This window comes from Astyanax mexicanus, chromosome 2 (genome assembly GCF_023375975.1).
Source record: "Astyanax mexicanus isolate ESR-SI-001 chromosome 2, AstMex3_surface, whole genome shotgun sequence".
Lineage (NCBI taxonomy): Eukaryota > Metazoa > Chordata > Actinopteri > Characiformes > Acestrorhamphidae > Astyanax > Astyanax mexicanus.
Genome location: NC_064409.1, coordinates 52,002,759 through 52,020,407, shown reverse-complemented (window position 1 = coordinate 52,020,407; position 17,649 = coordinate 52,002,759). Strand labels below are relative to the sequence as shown.

The window sequence follows — 17,649 nt, the reverse complement described above, 5'->3', positions numbered from 1 at the left end:
ATATCAGAGCAACAGACACTCCATCAGTTGACCTCTTCCTACTCTCTTCATGTGTAAAGGGCTGTTATTACAGTAGGATGATGGTCTTTTACTGGCCTTTATGACTCCTCTTTTGTTGTGCTTGTGTCTTGATAATGGCCATTGGCAGGTCATTAAAGTCTTGGAACAGCCTTACTTTTATAAGACAGTTAGCACACAACTAGGCACTACCTTCAACAATAGCTGTGAACTGCAGTAAACGGGGGAACAATGCAGGGGCATAACCTTGTCTGACCACCTTCGCAACTCTCGACACTGCAGCATACATTTACAGGGTGATATACCCCCGCCAGTCCTTACACGGTGAGACCACTGACCTTTACAAAGCAGTGCCAGTAAAAACCATTGGACTGAAGCACAGAACCTGCAAAAATGTGGGGTTTCCTCTTTCTCTGTTACTTTTGAGATGTTGCATGATACTTTTCAAAGGTTTGACATTGATATTTCAATTGCAGTTACCTATTTAAGGCACATTTATCCTCATTCTTACTTTGCAGTTGTTTAAATGTATGTTTAAAAGAGGAAATCTCTACATTCTCTGAACATTTTAAATGTTTTCTGGTAACAGTTTAAAGTAGCATATATGACGTAATGTAAAAACTGGGTCTAGCATTGCTAATACTGATGTTTTATGAGCTTAATTGAAGATATTTGAAGATGGCAAACAGAGAATGTTTTATGAACGTTTAGCAACGTTTTAAAAAAGGTTCTAGGAAGGTTAGCCTGTAATATTACAGAAATAGTGGTCTAGGAAAATTCTGAGAAAGTGTGACGTAATAATGGTTTACGTTACCATGTTATTTAAACTATTAGTTTCTCACATAACGTTCCCAGCTAGACTGATACTAACACTATCTAAATGTTCTAAGTCAAGACATAAGCACACAGGGCAGCTAAAACTGATGATTTATGAGCTTAATCAATGATATTTGATGACAGCACATAAACCAACCTGTATCCCAACAAACAGAGAACATTTAGTAACGTTTTAAAAAAGTTCTAGGAAGGTTAGCCTGTAACATTTAAGAAAAAGTGGTCTAGAAACATTAATATGACATAATAATGGTTGGCGTCACCACGTTATTAGAATGTTTCTCACATAACATTCCTAGCTACACGAATACTAACATTATGGAAACATTTTAAGCCAACACATAGAGATACAGGCTACTGCTAACACTGAAGATTCATGTGCTTATTTGATGATAGCACATAAACCAACCTGTATCCCAACAAACAGAGAACGTTCTAAGAATGTTTAGCAACATTTTGAAAAGGTTCTAGGAACATACCGTTCCCATCTAGAGCAATACTAACATTATGGAAATGTTAAAAGTAACATTCCCAAAACGTGAAAAAAGTGTGGTTGCAGCAACGTTACCAGAACACTTAAAAACATTAAATAACAATGTCCAGACACTTGATAGAATGAATGTTCTATGAGTGTTAATTGTTACGTTTAGCAAATGTTCTACTAATTAAAATTTGTTAGCTGGGATGGCACCAATACCAGTTATTAAATAAAACATGCAGTTAATACAGATAACACCATTTACTAATTTTGACTGTTAAAGCACTTAAAGAATCATAACGCCAATCTAGTTTATAGTTTCATGTAGTAAGTTTGTAGTTTGTACATACCTGTAAATCTCACATTACGAGGCTTTTGGTACTCAGTGTTAAAGGAATGTCAATAAAACCTTTTAGTTAGTTTGTTCTGCTGTCCTTTTATAGTGTTTCTCTCTTAATACAATACCATCACTGCCATCACTGCCACTACCATCACTAGTAAAGAACAGTATATTTTATCATGCATATTATTTATCTCTTTATCCTACTTTATATGGGCCCATCAACCTGATGAAATTGTTAGAGTTGTTTCAGTTTGTTGAAATCAGTTTACAGTTATATATATAAGACCTTCTGTAAGCCCACTTTTCCAATAAGAAAGCCTGACCAGCCAAGACACACCAGAGATACACCAGGGGGAGCTGATTTATGACCGTAAGTAACAGCAATTGTCCATGTGACAATTGACCCACATTATGTAGTAGAATTTAGGACGCTCTCAAATATAGTCCACTCTTCTGGGATCCAAGTCTACGCATGCTGGTCCTCAGAGAACGCTTTAAACTGGGTGGCTGAGGAATGAGGAATGTGACTTCAGGACTATATAGCTTCGGTCCGAACAGAGCCAGAGCATGTCGGTTCTGAGATGTGGAGCTGGGACAAGTCATGTCAAAGCGTCTGTTTTACAGTTCAAAGAGGTTAAAGCCAGGTGTGAGCTGCTGTTTGGGTCATTCTGAACGCGAGTAAGCGCGGGGGCTGTTAGAAAGGGGGCCGAGATTTACGGCTTGTTGGAGCTGAGGAACAACCCGAGGTCAGGGATGTGTGACTTGTGGTCTTTTATATTTCACAAGTATCTGAGGTCAGGCCTGAATTGTGTAACAAGAGCCAACGCTCTAACAATAGAGCGCAGCACCGCTAGTTAGTAGTTAAAGCATGAGTAAATCACTTTGACGCATTTTGGGATTCATTTGGGTTAATGAGTGGAAAATGTATAAAAAATGACAATTGAACAATTGATCTCTACTGTGTGTTGTGGTCAGGCTTCGTCAGACGCTCACCTAATTTTGAGTATTGTGGTCAGGCTTCGTCAGTTAATGTGGAATTTCTCAAGTGTTTTACGGGCCCACGGGTGTTTGTGTAAAGGGAAAAAAAGACCTGGCTCAGCACAGATGACATAATTGGCACGTTTGGCTGTGTACAGAATGAGACACGTTGAGTCAAAACGGTTTCTGCTCAAATGGAAAAGCTGGCATCAAGAAATACTACATGACAGACTGTGGATTAGGAACACAGAGCTGTCTCTTCCTACATGCTGAAGGGAGTCTGAAAGACTTGTGCTTGTTTCCACAGAATTTACTCAAATAAAACTGGGCAGAGATGCACCATACAGAGTCTATAAATTATTAACAATTAAGCTTTTTCTACAAGAAAACATTGGATAAAAAACATTAGACAACCGTTTTACATTAATATTTAAATGTGCTTTATTTAGCTGTATATTTCTTAATATATTAAGACACTTATATATTACAATAAACTCTATCTTACAGTAGTAAAGAAAATAAGGGATTTGTCCAATAATGGGTTTCATTGGAATGTTCATTCTTTACGAATCTTAATTTTCAATAGAAGAACTATTTTTGTAAACGAGTTGAGAATATTATGTCCAATAAACATTTTGTCAATTTTTAGATTTTTACATAATGTAAACACTAAAACTGTCCCCTACACTGTGTCAAAATTTCTTATTTAATGGACTAATAGAATGGACCAACATTCTCCAGAATGACCTGAAATAAACTCACATTGATTGAAAGTTGAGAAGGTTTTATCTCTCTCCTGTGAAGTTGCTCTTTTGGAGTAATATACATCTTTTTTAATTGAATAGTGACATTATTCAGTTTAAATCATTAAATGTAAGACATCTTCCGTTTGAAATTTATGTGAAAGTTCTTTAAACATTTAAAAGCTCATGCAATCTTAGAAATCTCTGTTTTTTTATGGATCATTCAAAGAACATCTTGTGGCACCTTTAATTTTAATATTCTGTACTAAAATGTTCATTTGATGTCATAATATATATTCCATTGTTTCATAATCCTATGATTGACAGTGCTGTGACAGTGGCAAATAAGAGAGATAAGGCATAATGCTTCCATAATTGATTGATCAAATATCAACCAAAAATGAACCACTTTATTTATTTGAAGTGCCTTAAAATAAGTGAAAATAAGTGTAAATAAAGTAGATCTTAGTTTGTAATGTAAAAACTAATTTAAAAATCATATAAAAATAACTGATTTCTCCCAAAAGTGGAAAATAGTTGATGTATGGATATTTATTGATTAATAAATATTAGTAGATTAGCAGATAATTAATACATAGCAGCAGACATGGCAGATATAACCAATAATTGGAGTCGTATCTATAGTGTGACTTTGCAGAATTGAAAAGTCAGCAGGTTTAGGTTTGCACCTTCCTTTTAAAAGACATTTCAAAGACTTCACTGTATGTTTGCTTCTAACACAAGAAACACATTCAGATTCAGTATCAGTGCAGCAGTCTGCTGCAGCATGTTAATGCATAGCGCTTTCCCTTGTCAACCCTCGATAGAAGCAAGTCAGCATTTCGAGCTCTCCACCTCAAAACACATGAATTCCTTCACAGCAGGATGTGGGGTTGTTTATCTCTCAAAGACTTGCTAATGCAGGGGAGTGTGAATTCTTTCTTTCTCTTTCTGTGAACACAAAGACCTGTAGTTCAGCCACAGCCCTGCTGGGATTGAGCCTCTGTGCCCTTGACTTCAACAATGGCTTTGTCCCCAAAAAACCTGCATGACTACAATCCACGTTCCCAACCCACCCCGAGAAGCCCACCAACCAGTTCATAAACACCAGAAACCCAGAAGAAGCTGGAGCTAGAGACGTTCCATCTGCTGGTCTGTGGTACAGCCGGACAGAAAGTGGACGAAACCAACATTTGAGATGTTCCACCACTGACCGCATCCCAGAGATCCACATTACCCAGGCTGTAGAATCGGACGCCTCTCGCAGCCTTCGGAGGGGGCTTCTGTTTCACGAGCGTGCACGTCCAAGTTAGCAGGGTAGCAGTGAAACGGTCAGGGTTACTCATAAAGACCACCCTGGGAAGGGGAATTTGTTTTCATAACTTCCGCCATCATCCATCGTTTAGGAAACAAGCACCTCGGACCCTCCAAACAGAGGCCCGGCGTTAAGCTCTGTTTATTGAAACAACAGGAAGACCTTCACCTTTTGCACATTCTTCAGGAAATTATAGAGATGATGGGGTCAACTGTCTCTCTACTTAGAACCTCTGGGTTCTCTGAGGTCAAGAAGTTGGCCACATGAGTGTTTTTCCAGTGTCTTAATTTTGGGAGGTTACTTCATCATACGGGAGGGAATTAAAAGACCGTTTTTTTTTTAAGCAAAACAAAATGAGCTCCCAGTGGAGTTCCCAGTGTTTTTAGCTTAATTCACCCTTTCCTACTTTAATGTTGCTCATGAAATGGAAATAAATAAAGAAATCTCAAATAGTTGTTGGTTTCTAAATTTTAAAATTTAAGATTACACTGTTTTTTCTTAAACAAAACAAAATTAGCTCCTAGTAAAGTTTTATTTTAGCTTAATGCACCTGTTCCTACTTTAATGATGAAATGGAAATAAATAATGAAATCTCAAATTGCACAGCAGCTCGAAATTAAACTTCCTTAAGGAAGCGGTTGGTCTCAAAATTTCAACAAAATTAGCTTCTAGTAGAGTTTTGTTTTTAACTTAAATCACTTTTCCTTACTTTAATGTTGTTTATTAAAAAGATAAATAAAAACAATTCAAATTACGCAGCAGCTTGTAATGACACTTCCTCACAGAAGCACTTAGTGTTTTCATTTGAGAGGTTATTTCATCATATTGGAGGGTAATAAAGACTGTTTTTTCTTAAGGAAAATAAAATTAATTTAGTTTTTTTAGCTTAATTCACCCATTTCTACTTTAATGTTGCTTCTGAAATGAAAATAAATAAAGAAATGTCAAATTGCACAGCAGCTTTTAATAACATTTCCTTAAAGAAGCGGTTGGTCTTGAAATGTTGGGAGGTTACTTCACTGTTCTTTCTTAAACAAAACAAAATTAGCTCCTTGCAGAGTTTTGTTTTTAGCTTAAGTCACTTTTCCTTTCTTTAATGTTGCTTATCAAAAAGATGAATAAAGAAATCTGAAATTACACAGCAGCTCGTAATAAAATTTCCTTACAGAAGTACTTGGTGTTTTTATTTGGGATGATATTAAAAGGCTGTTTTTTCTTAAATAAAACAAAATGAGACTTTTGTTTTTTTAGCTTAAATCATCCATTTCTACTTTAATGTTGCTTATGAAATGAAAATACACAGGAGCTGATAATGAAATGATAATGAAACATCTTTACTGAAGTGGGGTGGGCTTACCAAAAGGTTCCTGGCATGAAGATGATTCTTAGATGGTTGAACGAGCTTCACACTGAGCACTCTCTCTCTCTCTCTCTCTCTCTCTCTCTCTCTCTCTCTCTCTCTCTCTCCGTGTTAAGATGTTCGTAATGGGTTTCCAGCTTTTGGGAAACTGGGCCCTGGTTGGTGTCTAAAACTTGGAAGGTTACTTCCTCATTTGATTAAAATTGTTAAAATGATGTTTTTTTTTTTTATTAGACCAAACAAAATTAGCTTAATGTTTGTTTTTACCTTAATCCACCTTTTCCTACTTTAACGTTGATTATAAAAAGGAAATAAGTTTTAAAACATTCAAAATAAACAGCGGCTCGTAATGAAAGGGCCTTACTGAAGTATTTGGTGTCTTGATTTGAGAGGTTACTTCATCATATGGGAGGGTATTAACTTTTTTCAGTTTTTTTCTTAAACAAACAAAATAACTCTAAGTAGAGATTTGTTTTAGCTTAATTCACTTTTTATACTTTTTAATGTTGGTTATAAAATAGAAATAAATAAAGAAATCTCAAACTACACAGCAGCTCTAATGAAACTTCCTCATGGAAGTGGCTGATCTAGATAGGAACTGCTCCTTTGATTCATATGGTAAGTAGTCCCCTAGGTTTCATGTAGAGCTTTTCTTTAGGCACAGTGGTCTGGACCTGTTGACATCATTGTTGACTGAGAAGTGAAAGACTGACTTTAGCTGGGGTCTATTCAGCTCTGTATGGGTGGGAAACTGTCTAGAGCTGGTTTTAGTACATTTAATGTATGAGGGAACACAAAAACTGAACCTGGGGGTTTCTTTTTAGTAAGACCTGAGCGAGATCACGTCTATCTGCTAACTGCTAACTGCTATCAGTTCAGGTGTTCAGATTGTATTTCTGAAGAGTTGTGTATTGGTGTTTATGGCCAGGACTCACAGGCTAATAAACTGAGACAGATAGAGCAGAAGACTACAGTCGTTAAATATTTAGCCCAAATTGAAACCCAACAAAATTAAACATTAGGTCAAAGGTCAAATACTGAACATGTAGGCCTGTCATAAGAATTACATTATCCATGAACTGTACCATATATGGACATGACCTCAATATCTGCCATAATACTTTTCATAGTGAGGAGGGCCCATCTTTAACGAGTCAGTGTGTAAACTTTTTTAAAATCAGTTGTTTTGTTTTCTCTAAGTTTTGTGTAGTTGGGAAATAAAACAAACGTAAGTTTAATTCCATCCCAATGTCTGAGTATTCTAATTAATTAAAAGTAATTAATATCAAGTTTTTTCAAAGTTTTTATAAATTCCTTTTTTACTTTTTAGTATTGCAAAAATTAAATAGCCTGTATGCCATTTTTTTTTTTTTGCTTTTTCAACACAATGTCATTGTTCTATATAAATTATTGTCTTTGTACTTATTCAGGGTTTTTTTTATTATTATTTCTGGCCAAAATATTTAAGTTGTCTAATCCCTATTCTTGACGCGTCAATCTGTATTGATATTGTTATTTTTTGTTTGTTTGTGATTCTAATGGATTTAAAGAGTGTGAATTGTTTTCCTGATGGGTTCTGACTGTAAATCAGTGATTCTGCACCAATTGTCCCACACATTCAGCTGCTACTCAGCTGTATATCCCCCATCAGTGATGCCCCAACACCAGCAGGGTGAAGACTAGCACATGCCTCCTTCGATACATGTAAAGTCAGCCACCGTCTCTTTTCCAACTGCTGCTGATGCAGCATTGCTGAGTAGCATCAGAGATGTACTTGGAGGAAAGCGCAGCGACTCGGTTCCGTTACATCAGCTCACAGACGCCCTGTGCTGATTGAAATCAAGCACCCCTACACACCCAGAGAGAACAAGGCCAGCTCATGGCAAGCTGCATGACCAGGATTCAAATCAGGATTCCCGATCACTCAACCCCTCCTTTTTGAGAGTGTGAATCGGTGACTGATGGGTTTTGAGAGTCTGAATCAGTGGTTCTGATTGGTTCTGAGAATGTGAATATGTGATTCTTATTGGTTCTGAAAGTGTCAGTCTGTGATTCTGATTGGTCCTGAGTGTGTGAATTGGTGATTCTGATTGGTTCTCAGAGTGTGAGTCTGTGATTGTGATTGGTTATGTGAGTATGTCTAGAAAGAGATAGCCTGTTAATAGATTTTTCCAATAGTTTAGTTTTTTTAAGATGAGTTTATAAAGATTATTTATATTTTTCCAGTTTATAAGTATTCTATGGTTTTCTGCTGTCATATTATTAGTTGATGTGTCTCCTAATTGTCAGAGTGATGGTGTTGGGTGGATTTGGGTGGTCAGGGCATGAGAGAGGAGGGTGATAACTTCTTGCTAGAACTGGTTATTGATATTGCAAATTGACCATAATATTCTGTTTGGCTTTGGCTTTTTTAATCATAAATTACAAATTGTGGTTCTTTCTCTGCATCTAAATATAATCAGCTTATTCCTCCAACTGTGTTCTGAGTTTTAGCTCAGTAATCATAGCTTTATCATTCATTTGTACACTCGCCCAGATTAACTGAAGAGGCCCTTAGATGAAAATGTTATCTTATTTATCTATCTCTTATCTATAGATGTGCCTCCTGAACATATTGGATATGTGGCTAGTTGGAAGGGAAAGAGACAGTGAGAGAGAGAGAGAGAGAGAGAGAGAGAGAAGAAGCAGGAGGAGAAGAACTCTGCAGTGTTTGATGTGCAGTATGTGATGGGGGGGTGATGTAGGTGGGAGGGGGCGTTAAAAAGGAATGGCTGAGGCTGGTTTAATGGGGGAGTGGCTCCCAGCCAGAGCTCCACAGGAGTGGACTAAGTGCAGGAACCATCTGGTTGGACTGTTCTTCTCTTGTCTGCTCACATTCTCTCTCTCTCTCTCTCTATAACTCTAACTCTCAAACGCTGCTGTGTTCAGCTGCTGATATGGACATTGGTCAGCCTGACATTTTTGGACGTAACTGCAGGATGCTGTAGCAGGCCTGGGGATCTATTCTGCTGGATTTAGAGATGATTATGACAAGACTTTTGGAACATGTTACCCTATAGGACTTATACCTCAGGAAGAAGTTTACAGTGAGAAAGAGAGGGAGCTGTTGGAGAATCTTATATTTCTGGATCTCTGTGTCTGGAGAGGTAAGGACATTTTCAAGAAAACTTAAGTGATTTAAAAAAACACCTAAGTGAATTAGAAGCTGTCTGTTAAATGTTTCATGCACTCTATACATTAAGTAATGATGTTTAACTGACCATTTGATGTATGAAGTTCTAAAAATGAAAAGTAGTTCATTTTTTTAATTTTAAAGCTGTAAAAGCTCGTTTTTTCTGCTATACAGTTATAATAAGTAATACTTTTTAAATGACATTATGCTTTATGAAGTTCTAAAAGTTAAAAGTTAAAAAGATTATTTTTTAGTTGTGGTTGACAATCTGTATGAATTTCTACAAGTTTCTAAGTTAAAGATTTAGTTTGAAGTTGTATTTTTCCCTTTTAGATTTTTAAAGCTGTAATGGCTCTTTGAAAAGTTAAATCTACTTTACAATAAGTAATAATAATATTTAACTGGCGTTTTGCTGAGTGAAGTTTTTAAGTTACAGAGTTTAGTTGATTTTTTTTTTTACTTTTTACATTTTTGAAGTTGTAATGGCTCTTTAAAAAGAGTTATCTGTAAAGCAATAAGTTATTATCTTTAACTTACATTTTGCTGTATGAATTCCTGCAAGTTTTTAAGTTAGAGCTTTTTTGTAGTTGGAATTTTCACATTTTGTACATTTTTAAAGCTGTAATATGTTTTTTTTTTAAAGATGTATCTAAGATGTAACAGACATTTTGCTGTATGAAGTTCTGGAAGTTTAAAAAGTGAAAAGTTTTTGTTATTTTATTTTTATTTTATTTTATTATTATTATTATTATTTTTTTTTTTTTTACATTTTTAACACATTTTAAGGACTGTCCTGTGCTTAACAGTAAGTGTGGCATAGAGGCATCTGTCTAAGGCCAGACAGTCAGGGCTGCATAAAACATAGTGTTATATTAGAGTGGAAAAGAGGCATGTTAGTGCTGAACTAAAAAACTGGTTAAATACCAAAATCCTGTCTGACTACAGGTGGTCATTTTCTAACTGCAGGCCCTTTAGCCATTTGGCCATGGATTTAAATTGTGTATAAATCAAAAGAACACACTGTTCTCTGACTTTCATTTACTTTACTAATTCCAGATGATCACAAGTTTCTTTATAGTGACTCAGCAGTGGTGTCCTACATTGGAATCTCATGATTCATGCATTTGCACAGAATGAGAAATATAATATAGCTTTCCACAATACACGTTTATCCAGTGAAAAACATGACTCTTAGCCTGTTTAAAAACATGACTTTTAGCCTGTTTAATAGTTTTTTTTCCCATCATTTTTAATCCAATTAGATGCTCTGTACACCATGTAGATAGTAGTTCTGGACGTTTGGACCAATAGAAATGCTTCTCTTGAATTATTTTGAATTTTTACTTTGAACTTTCATTCAAAGTAACACATAATGTGTTGTTCTGGTTGTATCTAAGACTAGGTAGAATAGGTGCACAGTGTGTGCATGGCTAATTATTATAGAAAAAAGCATGCTCTCAAAACAATGCATTACTTCTATCTGTGTCTTCACTGTTGGCTGTATAACTTCAGCTCAATTAACCTCTTATGCCCCCTGACTTCATTACACCCAAAGCATTACTAATCAGTGACTAAATGCAATGCAATGTAAACCGAGACTGAGCTATTCCTTAGTTACAACTAAGTTAAAACTGTGAAAGTTTTTTTTTTTTTCAAATAAAAGCCAGAAACCAAAAATTTAAGAAAAACTTTAAGAATTCCCATCGCTCTGCTCCTACCACAGTGAAAGCTGCTATTAGGAAATATAGGTCTACCTATACTCTTACAGGCAACACAATAACACAATCTGTATTTGCTGGATTAACTTTTTAATCCTGACTCTGGTAGTGGAGGGAAACTCTTAATTTGTGGAATCCTGAAACTTTTAAGAGCTTAGAGCTTTTTTTTAGGAACCTGTGCCAGACATCCTGTTCCAGACATTAAAGTCTTAGCCAGGTTCCCAAGGCTGACGCTATTTTGGAGCATTCCAAATGAAACAGGTCCTGGCACTTCAGTGGAAAAGCCAGCAGTACAAAGTGGCGTGGATTTAAAAGTCTCTTTGTACACTGTAAAAAAATGTGTGAAGAAACTTTTCTTGCTGACTCAATGTAAAATGTATTGTGTTAGGCTTCATTTAAATAGTCATTAAAACTTGTAGGTGTAAAGTGTAATTTTTACAGTGTTGGTGCTGTTTTTTTTTATGTTTTCTGATTTTTGAGAATAAGTTATAGAGTTCAGAAATCAGTATTTGGTGGAATAGCCCTGGTTTTTAATCACACTAATTACAGTTTTCATGCATCTCGGCATTTTCTCCTCCACCAGTCTTACACACTGCTTTTGGATAACTTTATGCTGCTCCTGGTGCAAAAATTCAAGCAGTTCAGCTTGGTTTGATGGCTTGCGCTCATCCATCTTCCTCTTGATTATATTCCAGAGTTTTTTAAATTTGGTAAAATCAAAGAAACTCATCATTTTTAAGTGATCTCTTATTTTTTTTTCTAAAAATGTATATATTGTATGTATATAATGTATATATAATGTATATAAATGTATATATTTGACTGAATCCTTAGTTGGATGTAAATGACTTTCTATTGACTGTAATCCTACACCCAACCATAATCCTACATTCTATCTTTAAACTTTGAGAGTTGGGTTTAAGTTTTAGTTTAATGTTAGGGCTAGGTTTAGGATTTAGGGTTGATTTAGTTTGAGTTAAGATTAGCATTAGAGAGTTGCACTTAATATATATTTAGTTTAGTGTTAGTTGAATGTCAGTTGAAAGTTGAGTATCTATGAGGCATTTTTTAATGGACCATCCAAGTAAAGAGATATCAAATACTTGGCAGTTATTTCACTGTAAAAATGTAATATCAGTTTTAAGTTTGAACATTTTTAAGTTTCTTGAGCAAACGGCTGAACAAAGGTTTTTTTCTGTTTGGAAAAATGATGGAAATTAGTGAATCAATATGGAGTAATTTGTTGGGTCTTGACCTCCTCACCTTCTAAGGGTTTAAATCGTTATTCCTGCAGCATGATGGACTACAGCTATAGATCAGATCCTTCTCCATCTACACAAATCTACACTACACATTATTTAATCTATCTCTGGCTAATACTCACTCCTATACTGAGCACAAAATACCCTCTTACTGTATAAGCCTGTAATACCCCCGCCCTCCACTCTTCCCTCTCCCTATCCCCCCGGCTGCTCCGGACCCCTGCGCTTCAGCTCCAGTTCAGCCTGAGAGCAATTCAGGCTCTCTGTGGGTGGATCTAAAAGATATGCATCTTGGGCTCTCAAAGCCATGTTAACAAGAGTTTCTACAAAAGAGGGGGATGTTAAACACTTACTGCTGGAGGTCCTCTATAGCTGGAAGGGGACCACATGCGCACACATACCAAATAACTGACTTCAGCTGCTTTCCAGTGCTTTACAAAGCATGCTCACAAAGTTTAGCATGTGTTAACTAGGAAACTAGAGGTGGGCAAAAGAAAAAAGGCCCTAAAATAATATATCAATATTTCAGGGTATTTTTGCATTATAATACAGTATTCTTGGAGATATGACAAAACATAAAAATATCTAAAAATATTCTATGTATTTTAAGAATAAACTAAAAACATGTATCAGTAATAATCTAAAAAACCTTGAACTCTGATTTTGTATAATATGATAATAATGTAACAAAATAAATAATATAATAAGAGATAAAACCTTCTTAACTTTCAATGGAAGTCAATGTAAAAATAGTTTATTTCAGTTTGTGTGTAAAAATTATGTAGTAAACTAAAAATCTCCAAAAATGGAGATACTTATTTTTCATTGGACAGCAATGATATTGTTTAAAGTACCAGTCTGTGTTTTTTGGTGTGACTGTGTAATTGCACAAAGCAGGGCAGATGAAAAAGAAGGTTCTTGTTCTGATATCTCCATGTTTGCAGTATCTCTTGTATCAGCGCCATTAGCAGTGCCATGGTTGCTGAGGTATCCAGGAAAAGCTTTTATAGCTAAAAAAAAAGTCTGAGGACCTACCAGACCCCCCTGTTTATAGAATAAATATAAGTGGCTTTGCAGAAGTGGTAGCAAAAGCACAATGATGTAATTTATTATAATATTTTGCCCTCTCTGCACTTACCAACACTACTGCTTTCAGTTTAAAATAAAAAAAAACTAGTCTTTAAGGACTGCTGCTTTAAAAGCTACACAGTAAACAACAAAACAAATATAAACTTCTTTTTATGTTTTTTTTTTTACTTTTTAAAATGCTGCATAAGGATAGTATAATAATACAGGGATGTGTGTGCTCCACCATTATTATTATTATGTTGATTAGAGAACGATTAGCATATGTAAGACTGAGGTTCACTTTAATGGGAGGTGCTAAACTGGTGCATTGTGAAGCTAACATTGTTTAGAGAATCAAATTGCTGAAGGAAACTGCTGGTTATTTAAATATAATGTGAAAAAACGCACATGAGAATGGAACTTTGAGTTCCATTTAGGGCTGGACGATATGCACAAATGTTTATATTGCGATATGTTTTATTTCTTTATTTCAGTTGATGCAATATATATAATTCGTATATCTATGTGAACAAAAAGCCATTAAACTTAAGTTAAACACAAGTCAGTGACGGACAGTGTAAATAATGTATGCAATGTAAATTGAAATATCCCCCAAAAACAAAATCACAATAAATATGTTGTTGTTGATATTGAATATTGCCCAGCCGTTGTTCCTCATTCTTTATTTCATTTAGCAAAACCAGGTTAATTTGGCTTTATAATTAATAAAACTGTCAAAAAAAAATCGTTAAATTGGATTATTTTCTCTAGATCTTTCTCTCAGAGTAAAAAATGTCATGCAAACAGCTGGCAGGTCATAAATGAGCCGTTGTTTATTTAACCAAGGACAGGTTACTTGAGTTTTTTTTTTTTTTTTTTTGGAAGGGGGATGGGGCACTAAATGCCTCGAATGAGATAACAGACCTCGTTTCACAGGTTCACAAATCAAAGAAGAGATAAACATCAGAAAGATCAACATGTACCAGATCTTAGATTAGCTTCTATTACAGATCCAGGATCTGCTCACTGCTCACTTAACCAGTTCTCAGTTCTGGCAGCTACTGTTAAGAACTTACATACGTCTCAATCTGCGTTTTTATTGTGTGTGATGAATTCCGACAGACGTGTGCAGGACACAGCTGTTGCTGGGGAATGAGGAACGGCCGTTTGAGGCCTGAGTGCCGGGTTTATGAATAGCCAGTGGCTGCTGAGTAAGGCACAGAGTCATTCCAGAGATTCAGGCTGATTCTGGAAGAAGGAACGAAAGGATGAAATACAAAGAGCAGTTCATACAATTCAGCTCACACCTTGACCTGTGCGTGTGTGTGTGTGTGTGTGTGTGTGTGTGTGTGTGTGTGTGTGTGTGTGTGTGTGTGTGTGTGTGTGTGTGTGTGTGTGTGTGTGTGTGAATGGAAGTGAAACACTCTCTGACTCTCATGAATATGCAGCATGTTGGGCCAAACTATCACGCCTGGACACTTCAAAGGGTGCAATTAAGTGCGCCTGGTTTTCTCAGCTGTCCATTTAACCACAGCAGGGAGTAAAGGAGGAGTCGGGGGGAGCAAGTCAGTGACCAGGGTGAATTTAACTGAAAGTCCCACAGTTAACAGAGCCTGTATTAACTGAAAAAGTTCACCATAACTACAACACACAACTACTCACTTATTAACTTATTAACATCAACCAAGAGCATTTTTGGAAAACAAAAAAAAAACAAAAACTTGTGTCAAAAACAAACTGAATTTAACAATTTAGTTAATGGGTAGCTGTGCAGTGTCCACAAAAAAAATCTATAGTGTCTTAAATAGTTGGTTAATTGGTAGTGAACCATTATGTGAACATAAAACATCTCACTTGCAAAACAACTTTACTTTAAAATACCACCTTCAAAATCATTGTGATGCCCCACTGTCCTATAACTCAAAGAACAGCATCTCAACAACATCAATGATACTCTGTTAATACGAGGAATGATGCTAACGGCACTGTGTAGTTTTGGTAAAGCTGACAGTAATCATATTCATGCAGTAAAATCTTGAAGCGTTACATCTTTTTTTTCACTTTTAGTGGTGGTTCTGTAGTTTTCAGCTTGTCCAGAAATGCATGTGCAAAGCTTGTCTTTCTTTTTTTGGTACTTTTATGTTTAATTGTGAGTAGCACAAATCTGAGAAATTACACTTACACTACAGCAAACTGACTATTTTGTGTTTTTAAACATGATTTGGCTACTCTAAATGGAGCATATATATTTTTTCATTGAAAGAAAAATGTAGTATATGACTAGGCTTACTCCTTGTCTGGGAAATTGAGCCTTTGCGTCTGATAATAGATTAAAAAATGCTTCATTTTTTTTCTAAGCAAGTTTAACCCCTTAACACTTAAAGGCTTCTTACATACTACAGCTTTTTGTTCAGTAACTACAGGATCTTTTGCACAAGCTGATTGTACTCTCTTCAGTATATCAGAATATTTCCTTCTACTTGCTCATATGTGCAGATCTCTTTAAAAGCTCACTTCTCCAGCTGAAACATACATTCTTTAGGTCTGATGGTCATGGGTTTACTGAATGTGAAATATGAAGAAACCTATATCATATCATTTTTGTCCCTTAGAGTCTTAGAAGCTTAATAGATGATCAATTAACAGTCAACTTACATTTAACTGTGTCAGTTAAACTCAACTAATCTTCACGGTGAAAGAAAATGATTCTCCACAGTTATACCACAGTTATTTCCGACCCTGCAATGTGATTAGCTGAGAGGCGTTATATGTGTGCCATTATCAGCTGGTAATGCACTATAATCGAAGCTCTTCATGTATTACTCTGACACATACAGGTAACCTAGCAATGATGCAGCGCTTACAAGCCAAACAGCACAGATACAAACAGAGCAGCAATGAAACTATTTTAACTCAGAGTGTTTATAACCAAACAGATCATATTTTCTCATCCTCTTTAACTCAAAATCTTTTAATAAACAGCAATTAATGGAACTGTGGAATAATCGCAATAATACACTCGAGGTTCGTGCTATAATGTGTAATATACCACCGTGCCAATATTACACATTATAGCACTCCCTCTCGTGTATTATTGCTTAATTGAATGTAACCCTATAGAAATGTAGCCCAAATAGCAATTGTAGTAGCTTAGTTTGCCTACTGACCATAAAATGAATCAGTTTTCCTCAGTTTTCAGTTTTGATCCTTAACTTCTATTTAAATAGTCCTTTCATATGTTCATTAATGTGTTTATATGACTTGGTTAAATATTGCACTCTTCTGCCATGACTACATGACTGCATGTTTTGAAAAACATGAAGTAGAGCCTCCAAATGGAAGAAATGGAAAATGATGACACATTTTCATTGTGAAGAGCAGTCAGAGAAATGCATTAAAGTAAATTTACTGTTAAGAAGTCAGTATCTGCCAGCTATAATAGGGTGGAACATGGAGGATACGTCCAACCACATCAGGGCAGACCCCTGAATGATGCACAGTCACAATGGCAGCAACAATAAAGCTGTCATATTTTATAGCAGAGATCTATTTTACAGCCCATTTTCTCCACCGAGGGAAGACTAGGCACCGGAGCTGCTGCGAAAGCCGCCAAATAAGAGAAAATGAGAACTTTAGAAAAGAGAATAGCAGTGTCTGAATGTTCTCACTCTCATAAAGGATGTGGTTTCATGACTAACAAATCACTTTTTTTTCTTTCTTCTATTTTTTGTTAGGAAGCCTGTCTGATGAACCTAGAAAATCCTGGTGGTTTCCATAACAGGAGCAGGAGGCAGTTTGAAATGGAGCAGAAGGTCAGCAAGCTCACTTTTGGCTTTCAGAGAAGCTCTACCTCAGATGATGACTCCGGCTGTGCCTTGGAGGAGTACGCCTGGGTTCCACCTGGACTACGACCTGAGCAGGTGAGGTCATTGGTCAGAAGCACAGTATGCTCATGTGGGGCTCATATGGGAGGAATGTGGACTAGGTGGGTTCCAGGAGGGTTCTGGTGGGAATGGGCTTTGGGTGGGCTTGTACGTGTCAGTTGGGTTTCTTAAATGGTCTCCATTGTAACAGCCCACTATTGGTCCCATGTAGGCCTCATTTGCAGTGTACAACACAGGTAGAACCCATATTTAACTCCTTCTGGTCCAAACACTGACCCTGATAGGGCCCATCACTGACATCCCTCGGTAGGGCCAACATAGAAGAACTGAGGGACAAAATATACTGGTTTCAGTTTGGCCACTAGGGCTGTTTATTAGCAAGAACATGGCAAAACCATTTGCATCACAATACAGAGGATATAATTCAGTATATCACAATATATTGTGATACTGTAAGCAAAATTGAAAGATAACTA

The 17,649-nt window shown here is 36.2% G+C and overlaps 1 protein-coding gene across 2 annotated transcripts in view; it reads left to right on the top strand.

Moving 5' to 3' along the window:
• The window catches only part of prickle1a (prickle homolog 1a), a 44,649-nt gene that overhangs the window by 18,338 nt on the left and 8,662 nt on the right, over positions 1–17,649 (top strand). The window contains exons 1-2 of one of the 2 annotated variants that reach the window (XM_007244324.4): positions 8,929–9,215; positions 17,024–17,209. In XM_007244324.4, coding sequence (XP_007244386.1) covers positions 17,036–17,209 — 174 coding nt within the window. In that variant the 5' untranslated portion in view covers positions 8,929–9,215; positions 17,024–17,035. Of the gene's footprint in view, positions 1–8,928; positions 9,216–17,023; positions 17,210–17,649 lie in introns of those variants that run through there. The other variant, XM_022672329.2, reaches the window with a different exon arrangement.